This window comes from Oryzias latipes, chromosome 11 (assembly GCF_002234675.1).
Source record: "Oryzias latipes chromosome 11, ASM223467v1".
NCBI classification, from domain to species: domain Eukaryota; kingdom Metazoa; phylum Chordata; class Actinopteri; order Beloniformes; family Adrianichthyidae; genus Oryzias; species Oryzias latipes.
In genome coordinates, this window is record NC_019869.2 from 1,207,408 (window position 1) to 1,224,262 (window position 16,855).

Consider the following 16,855-nt stretch of genomic DNA (forward strand, 5'->3'; position numbering starts at 1 on the left):
AGGCTCAGATCTACCACACCAAACAAGACCCAAGGTGTAGATCTACCACACCAGACAAGACCCAAGGTGTAGATCTACCACACCAGACAAGACCCAAGGTGTAGATCTACCACACCAAACAAGACCCAAGGTGTAGATCTACCACACCAGACAAGACCCAAGGTGTAGATCTACCACACCAGACAAGACCCAAGGTGTAGATCTACCACACCAGACAAGACCCAAGGTGTAGGCTGTGCAAAGAGGCCCCTGAAACAATCCAGCACATAACTGCAGGATGTAAGATGCTGGCAGGTAAAGCATACACGGAGCGCCACAATCAAGTGGCTGGAATAATATACAGGAACATGTGTGCAGAATATGAACTGGAAACCCCAAGGTCAAAATGGGAGACACCTCCGAAGGTGGTAGAGAATGAGAGGACAAAGATCTTGTGGGACTTCCAGATCCAGACTGATAGGATGGTAATGGAGAACCAACCAGACATTGTAGTGGTGGATAAAGAACAGAGGAAAGCCGTTGTGGTGGATGTGGCAGTGCCAAGCGATGGGAACATCAGGAAGAAGGAACATGAGAAACTGGAGAAATACCAGGGACTCAGAGAAGAACTGGAGAAAGCATGGAAAGTGAAGGTGACAGTGGTGCCTGTGGTAATTGGAGCACTCGGGGCAGTAACCCCCAAGCTGGAGGAGTGGCTACAACAGATACCTGGAAAGACCTCAGACCTCTCAGTCCAGAAAAGGCAGTGCTAGGAACAACTAAGATACTGCAGGACCCTCAAGCTCCCAGGCCTCTGGTAGAGGACCCCAGCTTGGAGGAGAAAACCACCCGCGGAGGGTGAGAGGGGCTTTTTTTTTATATATGTTATATTTGGAGGATTTTTTCAAATCTATATATATATAGATATGGATATATAGTTCTTTTGGCAATAATTGTATTGATTCAAAATGCTGTCAGGATATTTAGTTAATTATTTGTTTTAATTATTTTATAAGTGTTACGTGTCCTTTGATCTTTTGTCCATTTTACACAACCTTCAATAGACTTTTCCATCTCTCAAACCCAAAGGTTTTGGATGACTGAGATGATGGAAATATATTCACTTTGTTGCAGACTCCTTTTTAATTTTTTTTTCTTTCAATCCAGTAAACCCAATAAAGTATATTAATGTTATGGATGAAAACTACTTTTTATTAGGAAGCAGCTGTTAGTTTGTTGCTGGGTCTGGAATCATCAGCGGTCAGTCTAAGCCCCGCCCCCACCTCCCTACCTGTTCACAATCTCTGCATCTCCACTTTGTTTCCCCCTTGTGCAACCCCCCCCCCTTCCAGCGTGTTTTACATAGATAGCGCAACATACGGTCATCATAGCAGACAGTTGACAGGATAGCAGAGGCGCCCTAACGCAAATTTAATTAATTTTACGCGGAAATGGGTAGTTTTAGTCTAGGGAAAAAAAACTGGCTGTTTTGGGGCATTCATGTGTCCCCACAAGATCACCACTGACTGTCTTTTTAGAAGAACTTTCCATCCCATAACAGACTCTGGTCCGCGCTCACAGCTGTAGACACGCCCCCTCCGCGTGCTCACAATGCTGTATTCCTCCTGCCCGCTCGCGCTACCCGACGGTGTTAAAAGGCGCCACGACAATCTTAGAACATGATAGTTATTTTAGAAAACCACAGAGAGCCGCAGCGCACGGATGAAAGAGCCGCATGCGGCTCCGGAGCCGTCGGTTGCCGACCCCTGGTTTAGGCGAACTGCGGCCCAGACTGTTGCGAAGGCAAAAACTCGGTCCTGGGAGGAGTTCGGTGAGGCTATGCAGAAGGACTGTGGAGAAGAGAGTCTGTCCGATAGTCGAACCTCAGATCAGGGAACAACAGTGCGGTTTCTGCCCTGGTCATGGAAAAGTAGACCAGCTATACACACTCTTTAGGGGGCTGGAGGGTTCATCTGAGTCGCTTATCCAGTCCATACGTGTTTTGTGGATTCAGACCTGTTCTCGGTGCATGTTGGACTCTAGCAGGGCTGCCTTGTATCACCAGTTCTTTTCATTGTTTATTGGACAGAATTTTTCGGTGCAGACAGGGGCAGGAGGGGGTCTGGTTTGGGGACCACAGGATTTCCTCTCTGCTCTTTGGAGATGATGTTGTCGTGTTGGCTTCATCGAGCCAGGACCTCCAGCTTGCATTGGGGTGGTGTGCGGCCGAGTGTGAAGCGGCTGAGGTGGTGGTCAGCACTGCTAAAAAGAAAGGTAGTTTGCCATCTCTCTGTGGGTGGAGTGTCCCTGCCCCAGGTGGACGAGTTTAAATATCTTGGGATCTTGTTCACGAGTGAGGGAACATTAGAGCGTGAGATTGACGGGCTGACCGGAGCGGCGTCCGTAGTTATGCGGTCGCTGTATCGGTCCGTTGTGGTAAAAAGAGAACTGAGCCGAAAAGCAAAGCTCTCAATTTACCAGTCGATCTTCGTTCAAATACTCACCTATGGTCATGAGCTCTGGGTCATGACCGAAAGAACGAGGTTCTGAATACAAGCGGCAAAAATGAGCTTCCACCATAAGGTGGCTGGGCGCTCCTTTAGAGATAGGGGGAGAAGCTCTGTCACCCGCGGAGAGCTCGGAGTCAGTTGATGTGCCAGTTGCCAGTTGAGGTGGCACGGGCATCTAGTCCGGATGCCTCCTTGACGCCTCCCTGGAGAGGTGTTCCGGGCATTTCCCACTGGGCGGAGGCCCCGGGGAAGACCCAGGACATGTTGGAGAGACTACATCTATCGACTGGCCTGGGAACGCCTCGGGGTACCCCCAGAGGAGCTGGAGGAAGTGGCTGGGGTGAGGGAAGTCTCTGCTTAGACTGCTGTCCCTGCGACCCGGTCCCGGATAAGCGGAGGAAACTGGATGGATGGATGGATGGATGGATGGATGGAAGGATATTATAAAATTTACAAGTGAGATTTAATGTTTTAAAGCAAAGCTCATGGTTGAATAATTGAGAAGTTAGAAGTTGTGTTCAGTTTTTTCCATCTCTTCAGTTGGACTCTAACAGGAAATGGTTTCTAATGAAATGTGCTGTTAACAGTTTGGTCATTTCTAGATCCATTCCTTCTGTTTCTGAGAAAGACGGCTGCAAATAGCAGCGGCAGCTCAGTTCATCTGCAGCTTTCTGCCAACAAGTTTAATCGTCCAGCAGAGTTTAGGATCAGAAACAAAGACTGAACATGGCAGCGCACGTGAGAAAATGCAGTGCGTGCACGAGCTCACACAGATCATGCGATTGCGCACGCATCAGATGAGCCAGAGGCTTTGGGTCACGCTCGCAGAAGTAAAACGTCCCTCGCCAGCCATGACTTTTTGGGAGGAAAAACAAGCAAAGGAGCGGAGGGGCGCTACACCCCCCTAACACAAAGGTTTTGACAGAAACACACCAAAGTTTCAGGGTTATAAAAACAAAACAAAAAATAAGAAAAAGCTGTTTAGTTTGACAGCATTCACAGTGACTATGGATTCAATCAATCCACTGAGCAGTCATTAATGTATGAAGCTTTGGTTTTAGTGGTTTGAAGTGACACATGTCTCCATAGCAACATCCTTTGAACTGAATGAGGTCATAGTCTCTCAGTGTCTGAAACACTCAGACTCAAGTGCAGCTGTTTATTCTGTTAAAGCTTCTTTATGCTTCATTTACTTTAAGGATGCTAGCATGAACTACAAAGGAGAGCAGAGATTTTAGTTGTTGCAGATGATTTATATCATGTTGGAGTTACTTCAAGTAAACAGTACTATAAGTTCACTAAATGACTAAATCAACCTCTAAAATGGACAAATCTACACAATCAGCACAGAATCAAATACTTATTTCCTCCACTGTTGGTAAAAACCATTTCAGCAAAACTGAATGTTGATAGATTGGAAAAATCTATCAGTGTTGTTAGTGACAAGTTAAATTTCTTAGTAATGGAATAATTTAGATACTCTAATGGTCCCCGTTGGCTAGGTGGGATCCTTGATGACAGAGTAGGGCCAATCTCAGAAAAAAATGAGTTAAACGTTGGTGCAATTTGGTGAGGGTCTGAAACAAAATGATCATAAACCTGAAATTCATTGGATAGCTGTTTTTTAGTAGTGTTTTTATTCAGTATTGTGTTTACAGTTTTCCAGAGGCAGACAACATTGTTTTTATGCTGAGCTAATTTTGTATTGTAAAAGTGAACCTTTGCTCCTCTTATGATATGGTTTAACCCGTTTCTATATTTTTTGAATTCTAAGTGATTGTACAGAGTAGGACAAGTCAGGGTTTTTTTATATAACTTGTGCTTGGTCTTCTTGGTCTTCATGAGCAGCTTCTCATGAGGCTGAAAAGAACTTCAGAGGAAACCGACTGACAGCCTCCCGCCCAACTGAACCGGTCCTTCCGGGCTCCCGGACGACATCTCGGTGGTCGGAAACGCACCTTTTCTCCAAAACTTTCCCTCTTTCCGTGCTCCCAAGGCCCGTCCGGGTCGTTATACTGGAACCTCCGGGCTAAGCTCGGTGACTTTAGGCGGTTCCGTCCTTCCTGATCTGCTGGTGGACTCCAGTCATCGGTGTGAGGAGCTGAAGACTCCCGCCTGAGAGGGGTGAGCACGCCAAACCGACGACCTCTGTGGCGGAAACCACGGGGCTCGAGCACGCTCCAGTTTGCGCCACTAAATACGCAATCATTTCAGTTTGGTTTGAGCGACACCGTCACGTTGGAGTGTTTGGACTTCCTGTGCCTAACAGAGACCGGGACACGTTCCTTGGACCACATCCACCGAACCAGCAACACGCAATAGCATGCAGCAGAGTCAACGATAGCATGCAGCAGCAACATAGATAACCTAGCACCAGAGGCATCCATGGCCATGCAGCGACAGCAGCGCACGACAACATGCAGCAGCAGCTTCTTTAGCCATCCAGATTTTGGTTCTGACCCAGAAACTGGATCTTTGCTGTTTCTGTAATCATGAGGTTTCTTTGAATCGCCCTTAGTCCTGCCTGACCCCCCCAGGAGCTGCACCATCAGAGGAAGGTTTGGACCCACTGGAAGTCCTTCTTCTGATGGGGCATCTGCCCCGCCCCTGTTAGGAGCAGGGCAGATGCCTTTGACAAAGTTGCTCCTGGGGGTAAATTCAGGCACTCAAATCCCCCCACCACGATAAGGTGGCGATTCAGGGAGGGGGAATTTTTCAGTCACAAGCCAATCACTTACAATTAGGGGGGGAAACCGGAGTCCTGGGAGGAAACCAACAGGCCGCTCTTTTCATTTGGAACTAAGAATTTAGTGGGACTGATTTTTTGGGGCCAAATTTCATCTTTTTTTTGTTTTAGTTGTCATTTTTGGGGAGTCGTCCTGCACAACAAAAAGCTGGAAGTCGTCGTCTGTGACTCTTCTAGTAGATCCTAAACTATCAGGAACCACAGAATGGTTCTTCTAAACAGGTGGGGGGAACCGAAGCCCTCGGAGGAAACCCACGCAGACACGGGTCCGTCAGGAACCAGAACTGACCCAACAAACCAACGTGCCGCCCCATTTTTCTAGCTTATTTTGGGAACCCATGTGACACAAAAACTAGACATTTGAACTATAACTATACTAACCCTAAACTCCAAACCCATCTTTTCTGAACTTCTTTACAACCTTAAGTCAGTTTTTTAAAAACATTTACAGTCTATGATGAAAAATATAACATCATTAAAACCCCAGTTATGATTTAGAAGAGTCACATGAACACATTTGAACAGATTTCCAGACTTTTATTTTCCTATTATTATTGCTTTAAGATTGAAATTGAAAAATATAATTTTTAAGATACAGGCCTACCACAATTACAAACACTAATGAAAACACAACAATCTAAATAAATAAACTTATCAATACATTAATAATCAACTAAAAAATAAATAACTAAAAACTAAAAAGACAAAGAATCACTAGATTTTCTGGATCTAATCCCAGCAAACATCCTACAAGCTAAATAAAGATTTCTAGATCCACTACGTTCTCCAGCCTCTTTCTAGCTCTCTGAGGCTCTGTTGTTTCTTAGGTTGGGTCTTTTTAGGACCCTTGGAAACCTTTTTTGGTAGTTCAGACCTTTTCACAGACACGGGTCTGGGTCTCAGACTTGGCTGGTTTCTAGCAGAACTCTGAGGCTGTTGGGTCCTTCCAGTACCCATGGAAACCTGCTTTCCTTTTGGGTTTCTCACAGTCACGGGTTTGGGTCTCAGACTCTGCCGGTTTCTAGCAAGACTCTGAGGCTGTTGGGTCCTTCCAGTATCCATGGAAACCTGCTTTGGTTCCGGGGTCTTCACAGACACGGGTCTGGGTCTCAGACTTGGCCGGTTTCTAGCAGGACTCTGAGGCTGTTGGGTCCTTCCAGTACCCATGGAAACCTGCTTTGGTTCTGGTTTTCTCACAGACACGGGTCTGGGGATCAGACTTGGCCGGTTTCTAGCAGGACTCTGAGGCTGGTTCTGAACAGATGTCTGCTGGTGGATCTTGGATCTGCATTCTGAAACCTGCTCAGCCAGAACTGCATTCTCCTTCCTCAAAGACTCCTGTTCTTTTCTAGAAGCTTCAAGCTTGGCCGGTATTCGTTGTCTCTCAAAGAAATCCACGTTCATCTCCATGAATTCCCATTTCAGGTGGCAGTTTTCCTTTTTCAATTCATCTACATTTTTTACCACCTGATGGAATTCTTTTAGCAGCATTTTAATGTCTGATTCTGCATTTTCCACCTTCCTTTGTTCTTCCAGAAGGTCTTCCTTTTCTTTTTCAAGGGAATTTATTTGACATTTCAACTCCTGGATCTGTTCAGGATAGACGAGTTCTCCATCCTGCTGTTCACTGTGGATCTGAATGACCTCCCGGATGTGCTGGCATTGGTCCTCCAAGTGGCTTTTTTGGGCTTCAATGCATATCAAATCAATCCTCATTGCTGCTTCTTTACTGCGTTTCTTCTTGAGATCTTCCAAGTCCTTCTGGAGAACTGCATTTTCCTGCTCTAAGGCCTGGATCTGATCTCGGTATTCTTCCTGCAGATCCTCAGGAGAAATGTCCGGAGTCATCATCAGCAGAGCTTCCTCTTGTTGGATCTTTGATTGAAGTTGCAGAAGCTTTTCTTTGAGGACTGAGTTCTGGTCCTGGGCAGCTTTGAGGTGGTCTCCTGCAGGGTCATACTTGGCTTTTCTGTCCGACAAAACAAGAAGTTTGTCCTGAAGCTTTTCAAGTTCCTGGACCATTTCCTCATTTTGCAGCTCTAAGTCCAAGATGCTGGTTTGATCGTGTTGGTGTTGACTTTCTGCTTGAAATCCAGGCTGATCTTCCTGAACTCCTTCAGCCTCACGTGTCAGATACGTGAAGTTCAGAGCTCTGTCAGTGAGGTCGGCTGAGATGGAATCGTTTCTCAGCTTCTCAGCTTCCTTAAGGAGCATCTGCAGGTTTTGGAGAGCTGTCCGGAGAGAATTGTTCTGCTCCACAAAATAATCCAGTTCCTGCTGTTTGTCCTTGTACAGGTCCTCCCAGGTTATCTGATCCCTGGGGGTTTTATTTCCGCGTTTGAACCATTTCCAAACACTTACCTTTGCTCTCTGAGTGAATCCTTTGAATCCCTGCTCCTGCTCTCTGGAGTGGTCGAGCGTCTGGCTGTCCGAATCCCAGAGGGATTCAGTTGAAGAGCTGGTAGCTCCAAGACCTTTAAACACATTGTTGTGGAACATGGCTGGTTCTGGATTGAAGTGAATTTGTGAAAGAGCTGAAGGCTTGAACGTTTTTGGAAACACGAGTTTCTGTAAATGCTTGGAAATCTCTCTTTAGATCTTTAAAATGCTGCAAGACTCAGAAAGATGGAGTATTTAGAAACTTTGGAGAGGAAGTAACTGGATGTCAAATGATGTTAAATGATTTCAAATGATGCTAAATGATGTCATTTTAATCATTTTAATTCCTCTGATATGACATCATCATGACATCATTATGACATCATTATGACATCATTTTACTGTAGGTGTCTGGAGATGACATCATTTGACTGTCACGCCCTCTGGTGACATCACTGCTTGTCTGTCCTTCACCTCACGTGACTGACAACATGTGTGGTGACGTCAGTCCTTGTGGTCACGTGAGAATGACCTAATTGGTGTTTTTTTAATCTTCATCTTCATGATCATCTTCTCATGAGGCTGAAAAGAACTTCAGAGGAAACCGACTGAGAGCTTCCCGCCCAACTGAACCGGTCCTTCCGGGCTGCCGGACGACATCTCGGTGGTCGGAAACGCACCTTTTCTCCAAAAGTTTCTCTCTTTCCGTGCTCCCAAGGCCCGTCCGAGTCGTTATACTGGAACCTCCGGGCTAAGCTCGGTGACTTTAGGCGGTTCCGTCCTTCCTGATCTGCTGGCGGACTCCCGTCATCGGTGTGAGGAGCTGAAGACTCCCGCCTGTGAGGGGTGAGCACGCCAAACCGACGACCTCTGTGGCGGAAACCACGGGGCTTGAGCACGCTCCGGTTTGCGCCGCTAATTACGCAATCATTTCAGTTTGGTTCCAACGACACCCTCACGTTGGAGTGTTTGGACTTCCTGTGCCTAACAGAGACCGGGACACGTTCCTTGGACCACATCCACCGAACCAGCACCAGAAACCAGAAACCAGAAATTTAAAAATATATTTTTTAAGACGCAGACTTACCACAATTACAAAAACTAATTCAAATAAAACAGTCTAAATAAATAAATATGTCAAACATTAATAATCAACTAACTAACAAATAACTAAATACTAAAAAGATAAAGCATCTCTAGATTTTTTGGATCTAATCCCAGCATACAACCTACAAGCTAAATAAAGATTTCTAGATCCACTCTGCTCTCCAGCCTTTTGCTTCAGCTGTTGGGTCCTTCCAGTCTCCATGGAAACCTGCTTTGGTTTGTGATATCCGTGTTGCAGGGATTTATAGATCTTCAGACAAACAGATTGTATATTTGTACAAATCCCTTTTGTGTCTGAGCTTTATTTATTTTATATTTTATTTAACGGTTCCAGACCAAACCAAATGGGGCGGCTGTGGTGCAGGGGTAGGGCGGTCCTTGGACAAGAAACCGAACCCCACCTTGCCTCATGGTGGAAGGTTGGCGCCAACTTTCGGCAGCGGAGCCGCCACCAGTTTGTGAATGTTTGTGTGTGACTGTAAAGCGCTTTGGGCCTTCGAGGAAGATAAAAAAGCACTATATCAGTCTACGCCTTTTACCGTTCACCAAACCCAGAGTCCTGCTTGCTGAAAGGTTTCCACAGCAGCAGGAGTCACATGGACACGACCTGCTGAAGCTCACAAACACACACAATACACGTTCTTCAAACACACATTTATTCACAAGAGAACACCTTGATGAACTGTTTCTACATGTAGGGTTTAGATCGATAGATCCTCTCTTTGTCATTGCCACCATGTTTAAAAAGTACCCTTTGGTCATTGCCTCATTTAGTCATTAAAGTACTGACTGACGGTCCGACACTGCAGACATTTATGAATCAGACGGAAAAACGATGTGGATTTCCTGTTTTTACATTGAAATATTTCCATAAACTCAGTACTTGACCTGACAGATGCAGAAAGGAGAGAAGAAGTTCATTTACCTTCATCAAATCTGCGTCTGTGTTCCCTGCCGGACGCTCCAGCAGACATGATGGACAGATGTGTTTCCACTAGAGGGCGCCATCAATCTAGGCAGACAATTCAATGGAAGTTTGGACTTTCCTTCTGCTTACGGTCCAGGGTGTGTTGTTGGTCTGCGGTTTGATAGCAGATATTCCATATATTCTATGATTCACTGCCGTGAAGCTGACATACGTGTTTTTAAAGTCATAGTTATTCTGTGTTTATTAACATTAAATTGATGTCCAGATGAAGTTCCTGTGTGTTTCTAGTAAAAGATGGGAAACTGTAGTCTGACTTAAAAAGTCAGTTTTCTGCTTTTATTTTGAAGACTGTCAGACCTCTCTGTGACCAGAGGCTTTCCTCCAATCCTGTGGAGTCTGAGTGAGTCACTGTGCGGCGGTCAGGGCGGCGCCTCCCTATAAAGCTGCTGCTGCTCCTGCTGCTCCTCAACTCCTCCTCAGTGCACTTCTGCTTCTGCTCTGCCCTGTGAGGTAAGATCTAACGGTTCTGCTCCGTCTCCAGTTGTTCATGATTTTCTGTCGCTCCATCGGCCTGAATGTTCTTGAGGAGGGATCTGTGTGATCTAGATCTGTGGTGGGCTTTTCTAGTTGAGACTTCCTTGTCAACGATTCAACTTTTTCACAACTTTCCTTTTTTGACAGCAGATTTCTGCAGACTTTAGCAGTTCGTTGGGAAACCGTCAGACGATGTGGCACTTTTTCCCATTTCTGTGACATTTTGCATCTTTGCTGTGTGGTTCCTCTATAGGGAGTGTGAGGAAGGGTGTGGTTGGACTGTGGGCATGTTTTCACATGTGTTGGGCTTTTCTTCTGTCCCCTCTCATTCTGGGCTTCAAACAGTCCTCAAAAGACAAACAAGCATCTGGATGCTTTTACAGAAAGATTACTGTGATTACAGTGGCATACAGACTTTTTACTTCTTTATATCCCTTCTATTGCTATCCATGCCATTCTATTTTTGTTAATGTTCTCAAATTTGAATCAGATTTTCCCCTTAAAAAACCCCATAAGTTTCCTTAAACCTTTTTTTGATGGCTCAGCAAATGATGAAAATGTTCAACGCTTCCTGCTGCTCTTTTCAAGTCTCAGAACGTTCCAGCATCATGCCTTCAGAACTGGAGAACGCCATGGAGTCCCTCATCAAGGTCTTCCACCGCTACGCCAAAGACAACCAGCTCAACCGGCGGGAGCTCCGGGAGCTGATGGAGAACGAGCTCTCCAACTTCCTCAAGGTGCAGAAACCGGCGAGGAGAGGGCTGAATCTGTGGGTTGGATTGTGGGCTGACCCTCCTTTACCTCTTGCAGGCTCAGAAGGACCCCGCCGCCGTAGACAAGATCATGAAGGACCTGGACGCCAACGGGGACGGCCAAGTGGACTTTGAGGAGTTTGTGTCTTTGGTTGTTGGACTGTCGGTCGCCTGTGAGCAATGTTACCAGATGGAGATGAAGAAGCGAGGGAAGAAGTGAAGAACAATGGGAAGAAACCCAAAAGCATTTCAATTTTTGTTGTAAAGATTGTTTTATCCATTAAAGAAACTGGACTGTCAGCTGTTGTGTGTGTCTGTGTGTATGTGCTGTTGGTTAAAGCTGCAGCTGAGACCAGGAGACTGCGTCTCTTTAAAGAGGACAGGGCAGGTAAACCTTGCCCCCTCCCTTCCATAAAGTCCTGTTTATCATTTCCCTGAGGAATCTGCTGACTGACTCAGCTGATGTTGAAACTCTCAGCTTTGTGGAGCGTTCAGGAACACTGAGATTGGGCAACGCGGTGAAATGTGCTTCTGTGTCGCAGCCCACTGCAAGAATGTGGAGGGCCTGAGTCACATGGAGATCAGCCCTTCCATTTTCTCACAACATCCGTTATTTGCTGGATTTGGTGAAATCCAAGCAAAAGGAGAAGAAACAACCAGCTCAGCTTATTCCATAGCAACTCATGCCACCCGCGGCGGGTCACCGAATGCCGGAAAAACTAAACCCAGGGGTTAACGTCTGCACGCTCGCTGAGCTCTGTGCACACATTTATGGGCGGGGGCCAGATCTCGGTTGATCATTGTTCGTGGTTACAGGGCAAACACTGTGGTTGCTAGGTTACGGGGCTCTGACTGTGTGTGTGACTGCAGAGGTTCACACCCACATCCCACACAGCTGAGTTCATTTTTCCAACTTTCCTGCTGTTTGTTTGTTTTAGGATGAGTGAGCCGCACAACTCACCACCGTAGAGATCCTTGATTGTATGAAGAAACTGAGACTTTTGCCTCAAATCATCATCCTACACTCAGTTTTACCATATATTTTGCTGAGGTGGGGGGGCGTGAGCTCAGAGTTCACAAATATTCACTCATTCCTGCCACACCTGGGATTAAACTGATCTAACAAACCTCCAAACTATACGGTCTTAACGCATCCCCACTTTGTTGCACCAATGAAAACATTTTACAGTAAAATAATGTTTGGTTGAAGAAGTCCAACAACAAATCAAGACAATTATTCCAAATGAAGAAGCCCAAAAAAAGTCTGCTAAACAAATTCAACAAAACTTTTTACATTTTGACTTTTGAAGTGAAACAGACATTTATACATTTATAGTCTTACTATAAAAAAGACAAACAATTCATTCACAAAAATAAATACAGGGGCAATGAAATAGTTATGAGCATAAACACAAATTTACATATTTTTTATTCTACAAAAAACGTTCAAGAATTTACAAATACAGCATTAATGATGGTGTCACTCAAACAAACTAGACCAATATTTAACTTGCAATATTACTAACATTTTTCACGATTTCTGATTTTATATGAACACGTTTAACTAAAGGATTTGTCAGTAAACCTTAAATGTGTTGAATCTGTCAGTGCTTCTCTGTAATACCCTCTTCTACCACTAGATGACACAAGAGAGCAACTGAGTGCAGAAGAATTTGATGTCAGATTTGTTTTATTCAAATGCAGCTGCATGAAATACAGACTGAGGTTTGCTTAGAAATCCCTCTGAAATGATGACAGACAGGAGTCAGGACTATGGGAGATGAATGACAAAAATATTTCCCACACAGGTTTGATTTCTCACAATTAGTGTCGTTAAATGAAGCCCAGGAAGTATTTGTTTTGATTTTAAACACAGTAGATATCATTTATAAATCACAAATTAGCATCACAACTTCAGATGAAATTTGAATATATCATATTTGGCCTACATGAAAATAAATAAAATCAAACATAAAATTGGCATTTAATCTAATTATAATATTTAGTAAGTTTCATATTCACAAATCAAAATTTTCTTCATCACAACTATTTTCCCTGTAATAATTAAAGAATTGGAATCTTATTTGGACACTTTCTAATTGCTTAAACAAAAAAGACATACGTATTTATGAAAACTGTCTGTCTTTGAACATTTTCAAAGCATAGTAATCTGTTTTTGTAATATTTATTTTGCAATACATGTACCATCCCCTGGCATTTTTATTGTTATGACTATTGTTGTTGTCATGCATATTTGTTCTATTTGTTTCGAATAATAACGTTTAAAAAAAACACAGATATCATAGACTAAAGCGCAGATATAATTTAGATTTATTTAGATCTACACTATCCAACGCTCAGAAATGCAGGCAGAGTGACATCAACAATACTTCCCACTGAGTGAGGTTCAATGCAGTGCTTCGGTGGACTGTGAGTGATTTGAGAGTCAGTATCCAGAAACTGCGCGCTGGGGTAGCTGGGAGGTGTAGTCCATCCAGAATTTTGGAGGTGGTCCCTGCCAGTGACCAGAGAGTGAGACAAAGCTCCGCCTCCTGACAGCTGGGTCTTCAGCTTTTGGGTCATGACTGAGTCTCAGCTTTGCAACCACACTGAGAGGAAGAGTGGAACCATTGGAGAGCAGAACAATGAGGGGACAGGGAGTCAGTGTGCTCAGTCTTTTCTTTCTGAACAACTTAAAAAATCCATTTCAGTGTTTACAGCTACAGCCAAAAATGCTCAGTGGAGACTTGTCTGGGTCTCCTTTGGCTTGCTTGTCCTTAAAACCCCATTTCTTTCAATGGGGAGCAGAAATCTGTGCACAAACAGAGCAAAAGACTCTGTTTGTGCACAGATTCTTGCTAAAGTGAACTGTGGGCTTTAAGAAAAGTGGGCTCAGAAAAACAGAGCAGCTGTGTATCTCTACTAACAGGGATTCATTTCACACAATAAACTTAGAAAGCAGATTCCTAAATAGAAAGATGCTACTTTAAAATGAAATGGTGGACTACAAAAAAAAAAACAAGAAAACATGCAAACCGTAAAACAAGTTTTGCCCAACCATCTGTGGTTTTAGAGTTTTCTAAAACAAAGAGAGGATTGGTTAGAGATGAGAGGCGAATGTCAGGGGGAGGGATGCGGGGAGTGGTGATGTATAAAGCATCCCACACCTCCGCCTCTCCGTCACTTCAGCGCTTCATTGACTGATTTTCTCTCCTTTCTTCTTTGTATCTCAGCATCGGTGAGTAAAAATAAAACCAAATTAATGTGCATTTGAATTTCTATATTTAGCATGAAACTTTGCTGTAATTTGACTACTTTGCATATTTAATTGTTGATCAAACTTTTTTTTTTTACAGAGAAGTGTCCTAAAACAATTTGAATTATCTGAGAAGTTGTTCACTATGTCTAAAATGACTAAAATTGAAGAATTTGAGTGTGTTAAACTTTTGTCCAGTTTTGGAAATACTTAAAGTTGATCCGATGGCACCAATTCAGTGCACATAAATTCATTTCATGCTTTTATTTTTGGTCTCTCTTTAAATGTCTTTCTAATATTGATTAAGGCGAAATCAGGAACGCTGAGGTTTCAGCTTTTGTCTTTTTGCTTCCTGCAGTTTGTTTACAGCGCTGTGATGTCACAGTTTCCACTGCTAACCATCCTCTGGGGAGGGAACCACACAAACCGAGTCACAGCTACCTTCTCTGTTATATTATAGGGAGTCTGTGGGGGCAAAGAAAACCCAATTAGCAGCAACTCCCCAAGTGAACCGACAGCCAAAACCCGTCACCCTTTTAAAAAACAGTCTCTTGTGTTTTCCAGCTGACCAATAACACATGTCGAAGGACCCAGGTGGAAATCTGTGGGTTATTTTTATGCAGCTCCGTGGAAAACTGAGAGGAAAACATGCGCAAAGACAAAAGAGAAAGAAATGCTACTCATGAATTAAAACTTTAACAATGACAATTTATTTTTCTCTCTAAATTGTAGGAACAAAAATCAGAGATGTCCACACCACATTACTCATCCGCAGAGCCAAATCCAGCCTTTACCTGGGGTCAGGAAATCCGATTTTCTGGGTGTCATTTCTTCCATCCATAGTCAGCTGTGGATCATAGGGTTGGGGTGGGGGGGGAGGCGTTGTCTGATGTCTTTCTGCTCTGTTAGGTATGTCCTCCACCATGTCTGACATCCAGAAGGCCATGGCTCTCCTCATCACCTCCTTCTCCAAATATGCCGGCAGGGAGGGAGACAAGAACACCCTGAGTAAGGAGGAGCTGAAGGAGCTTCTGCAGACGGAGTTTGGAGACATGGTTTGTGTGAGTGACCTCCCCCAAAGTCCACCCGTTCCCGACCGTCAAACGTTTGAACGTCCCCTCCCCCTCGCCCCGCAGAAATCCGACGACAAGGAAGCCATCGACCGCATCTTCAGAGACCTGGACACGAACCAGAGCAACAGCGTGGATTTCAGCGAGTTCGTCAAGCTGGTGTGCTGCCTCACCCAGATGTGCCACGAGTTCTTCACCGGCAGGAAGTAGGAGAGGCGCCGACAGCCGCCTGCCTGCCGCTCTGTGGAGGGAAGATTAGTAAAAAATCATTGTGATCAAAGCCAAAAAATAAAAGTTTGGTTCCTGAAAGGCGTGATGACGTGGTTGTCATAGCAACAGCTGCTGTTCCTAATGTTCACAGCTCGAAACCTTGCAAGCGTTGTCTTCAACTGCACACAAAAAAATGACAGGATATTTAAATCAAGATGGGATTTTATGAAACTGCTGCAGATTTTCCTTTGTCAGCAAATGCAACACAGACCCTCCTCTGATGATAATTCATGCAGCCTCCTGATATTTCTTTAATGAATCATCATCACTTTCTATGACAGAAGGCAGTATTGGTTAAAAATAGCACACAGTCACTTTGACTGAGTTTTTGTTGCAGTTATCACAAAAAATACATTTTTAAAACAAACATACAGAAAAATGATCAAAAGTGATTCCAAACATGTAAAAGAACGTTTTGCTTTTTTTAAGCATTTTTACTAATCGTTCCATTAATTTTATGCACACAGAAGCTTTTTAATCCTTAATAAAATGACTGGTTTCCCAAAATTAAACTCAATGTGAGGTTAAGTATTTTTAACACACAAAAACTGTGAAACCTGAGAATTGCACCCCCAACCTCCTTTAGCTGAGCTGTTATTATGAACCGTGAAGCTTTGAAATGTTTAGGTCCAAACTTACAGAAAATGTGATAATGTCCACCAAAATCTTTGTTTATTTATATTTTGTGAAAATCAATCTTCTTAACCAAATATCCCTGTGGGGGGGTCACTGGGCCACGGGGGTCTGTCCCAGCTGCTGTTGTGGGAGGGCGGGGTACACCCTGGATGGGTCATCAGTCTGTCACAGGGCCACACAACCACATGCACACCTTTGGACACTCCTGATTCACCTGCGACGCATGTTTTCGGAGAGTTCCCGGAGAACATCCACACCTCCACAGGGAGAACCTGCACACTCCACACAGAAAGGTCCCAGCTGGGAATCAAACAGCGAGTAAGGCTAACCACTGCACCACTGAACAGCCCATTGAAATATCAAATAATTCATTCATTTTTAGTTTGAATGTATTTATGTGGCTTGCTTCACACCGTCTCACAAACATACGAGCTAAAAAAAAAACATGTTTGCGTTGTGCAAAGTCTTATTTAGAGATGTAATAATAATAATAATAATGGATTAAATTTATCTGCGCTTTTCAAGACTCTCAAAGCGCTTACAGTGTGTCCATTATTCATTCACTCCTCATTCATACTTGGTGATGGTAGCTATGGTTGTAGCCACAGCTGCCCTGGGGCAGACTGACAGAGGCGTGGCTGACATTTGGCGCCTACGGCCCCTCTGACCATCACCGGGATCATTCATG

At 44.1% G+C, this 16,855-nt stretch overlaps 3 protein-coding genes across 6 annotated transcripts in view; all 3 read left to right on the forward strand.

Moving 5' to 3' along the window:
* The window catches only part of LOC105354996 (CD209 antigen-like protein E), a 686,243-nt gene that overhangs the window by 519,836 nt on the left and 149,552 nt on the right, over nt 1-16,855 (forward strand). The window lies entirely within an intron of this gene.
* On the forward strand, nt 10,114-11,235 carry LOC101155699 (protein S100-A10). The gene is made up of 3 exons (XM_004073699.4): nt 10,114-10,159; nt 10,772-10,920; nt 10,994-11,235. The coding sequence occupies exons 2-3, from the start codon at nt 10,792-10,794 to the stop codon at nt 11,153-11,155; spliced, it is 291 nt and encodes a 96-aa protein (XP_004073747.1). The 5' UTR covers nt 10,114-10,159; nt 10,772-10,791; the 3' UTR covers nt 11,156-11,235.
* On the forward strand, nt 14,055-15,570 carry LOC101155941 (ictacalcin). Of its 3 annotated transcripts, none has more exons than XM_020706930.2 (4): nt 14,055-14,173; nt 14,924-14,990; nt 15,101-15,246; nt 15,328-15,570. In XM_020706930.2, the coding sequence occupies exons 2-4, from the start codon at nt 14,939-14,941 to the stop codon at nt 15,469-15,471; spliced, it is 342 nt and encodes a 113-aa protein (XP_020562589.1). In that variant the 5' UTR covers nt 14,055-14,173; nt 14,924-14,938; the 3' UTR covers nt 15,472-15,570. The 3 variants fall into 3 exon arrangements, with proteins under 3 accessions (XP_020562589.1, XP_004073748.1, XP_011478931.1); XM_004073700.4 differs by having other exon boundaries at nt 14,057-14,173; nt 15,101-15,252; XM_011480629.3 differs by lacking the exon at nt 14,924-14,990 and having other exon boundaries at nt 14,086-14,173; nt 15,101-15,252.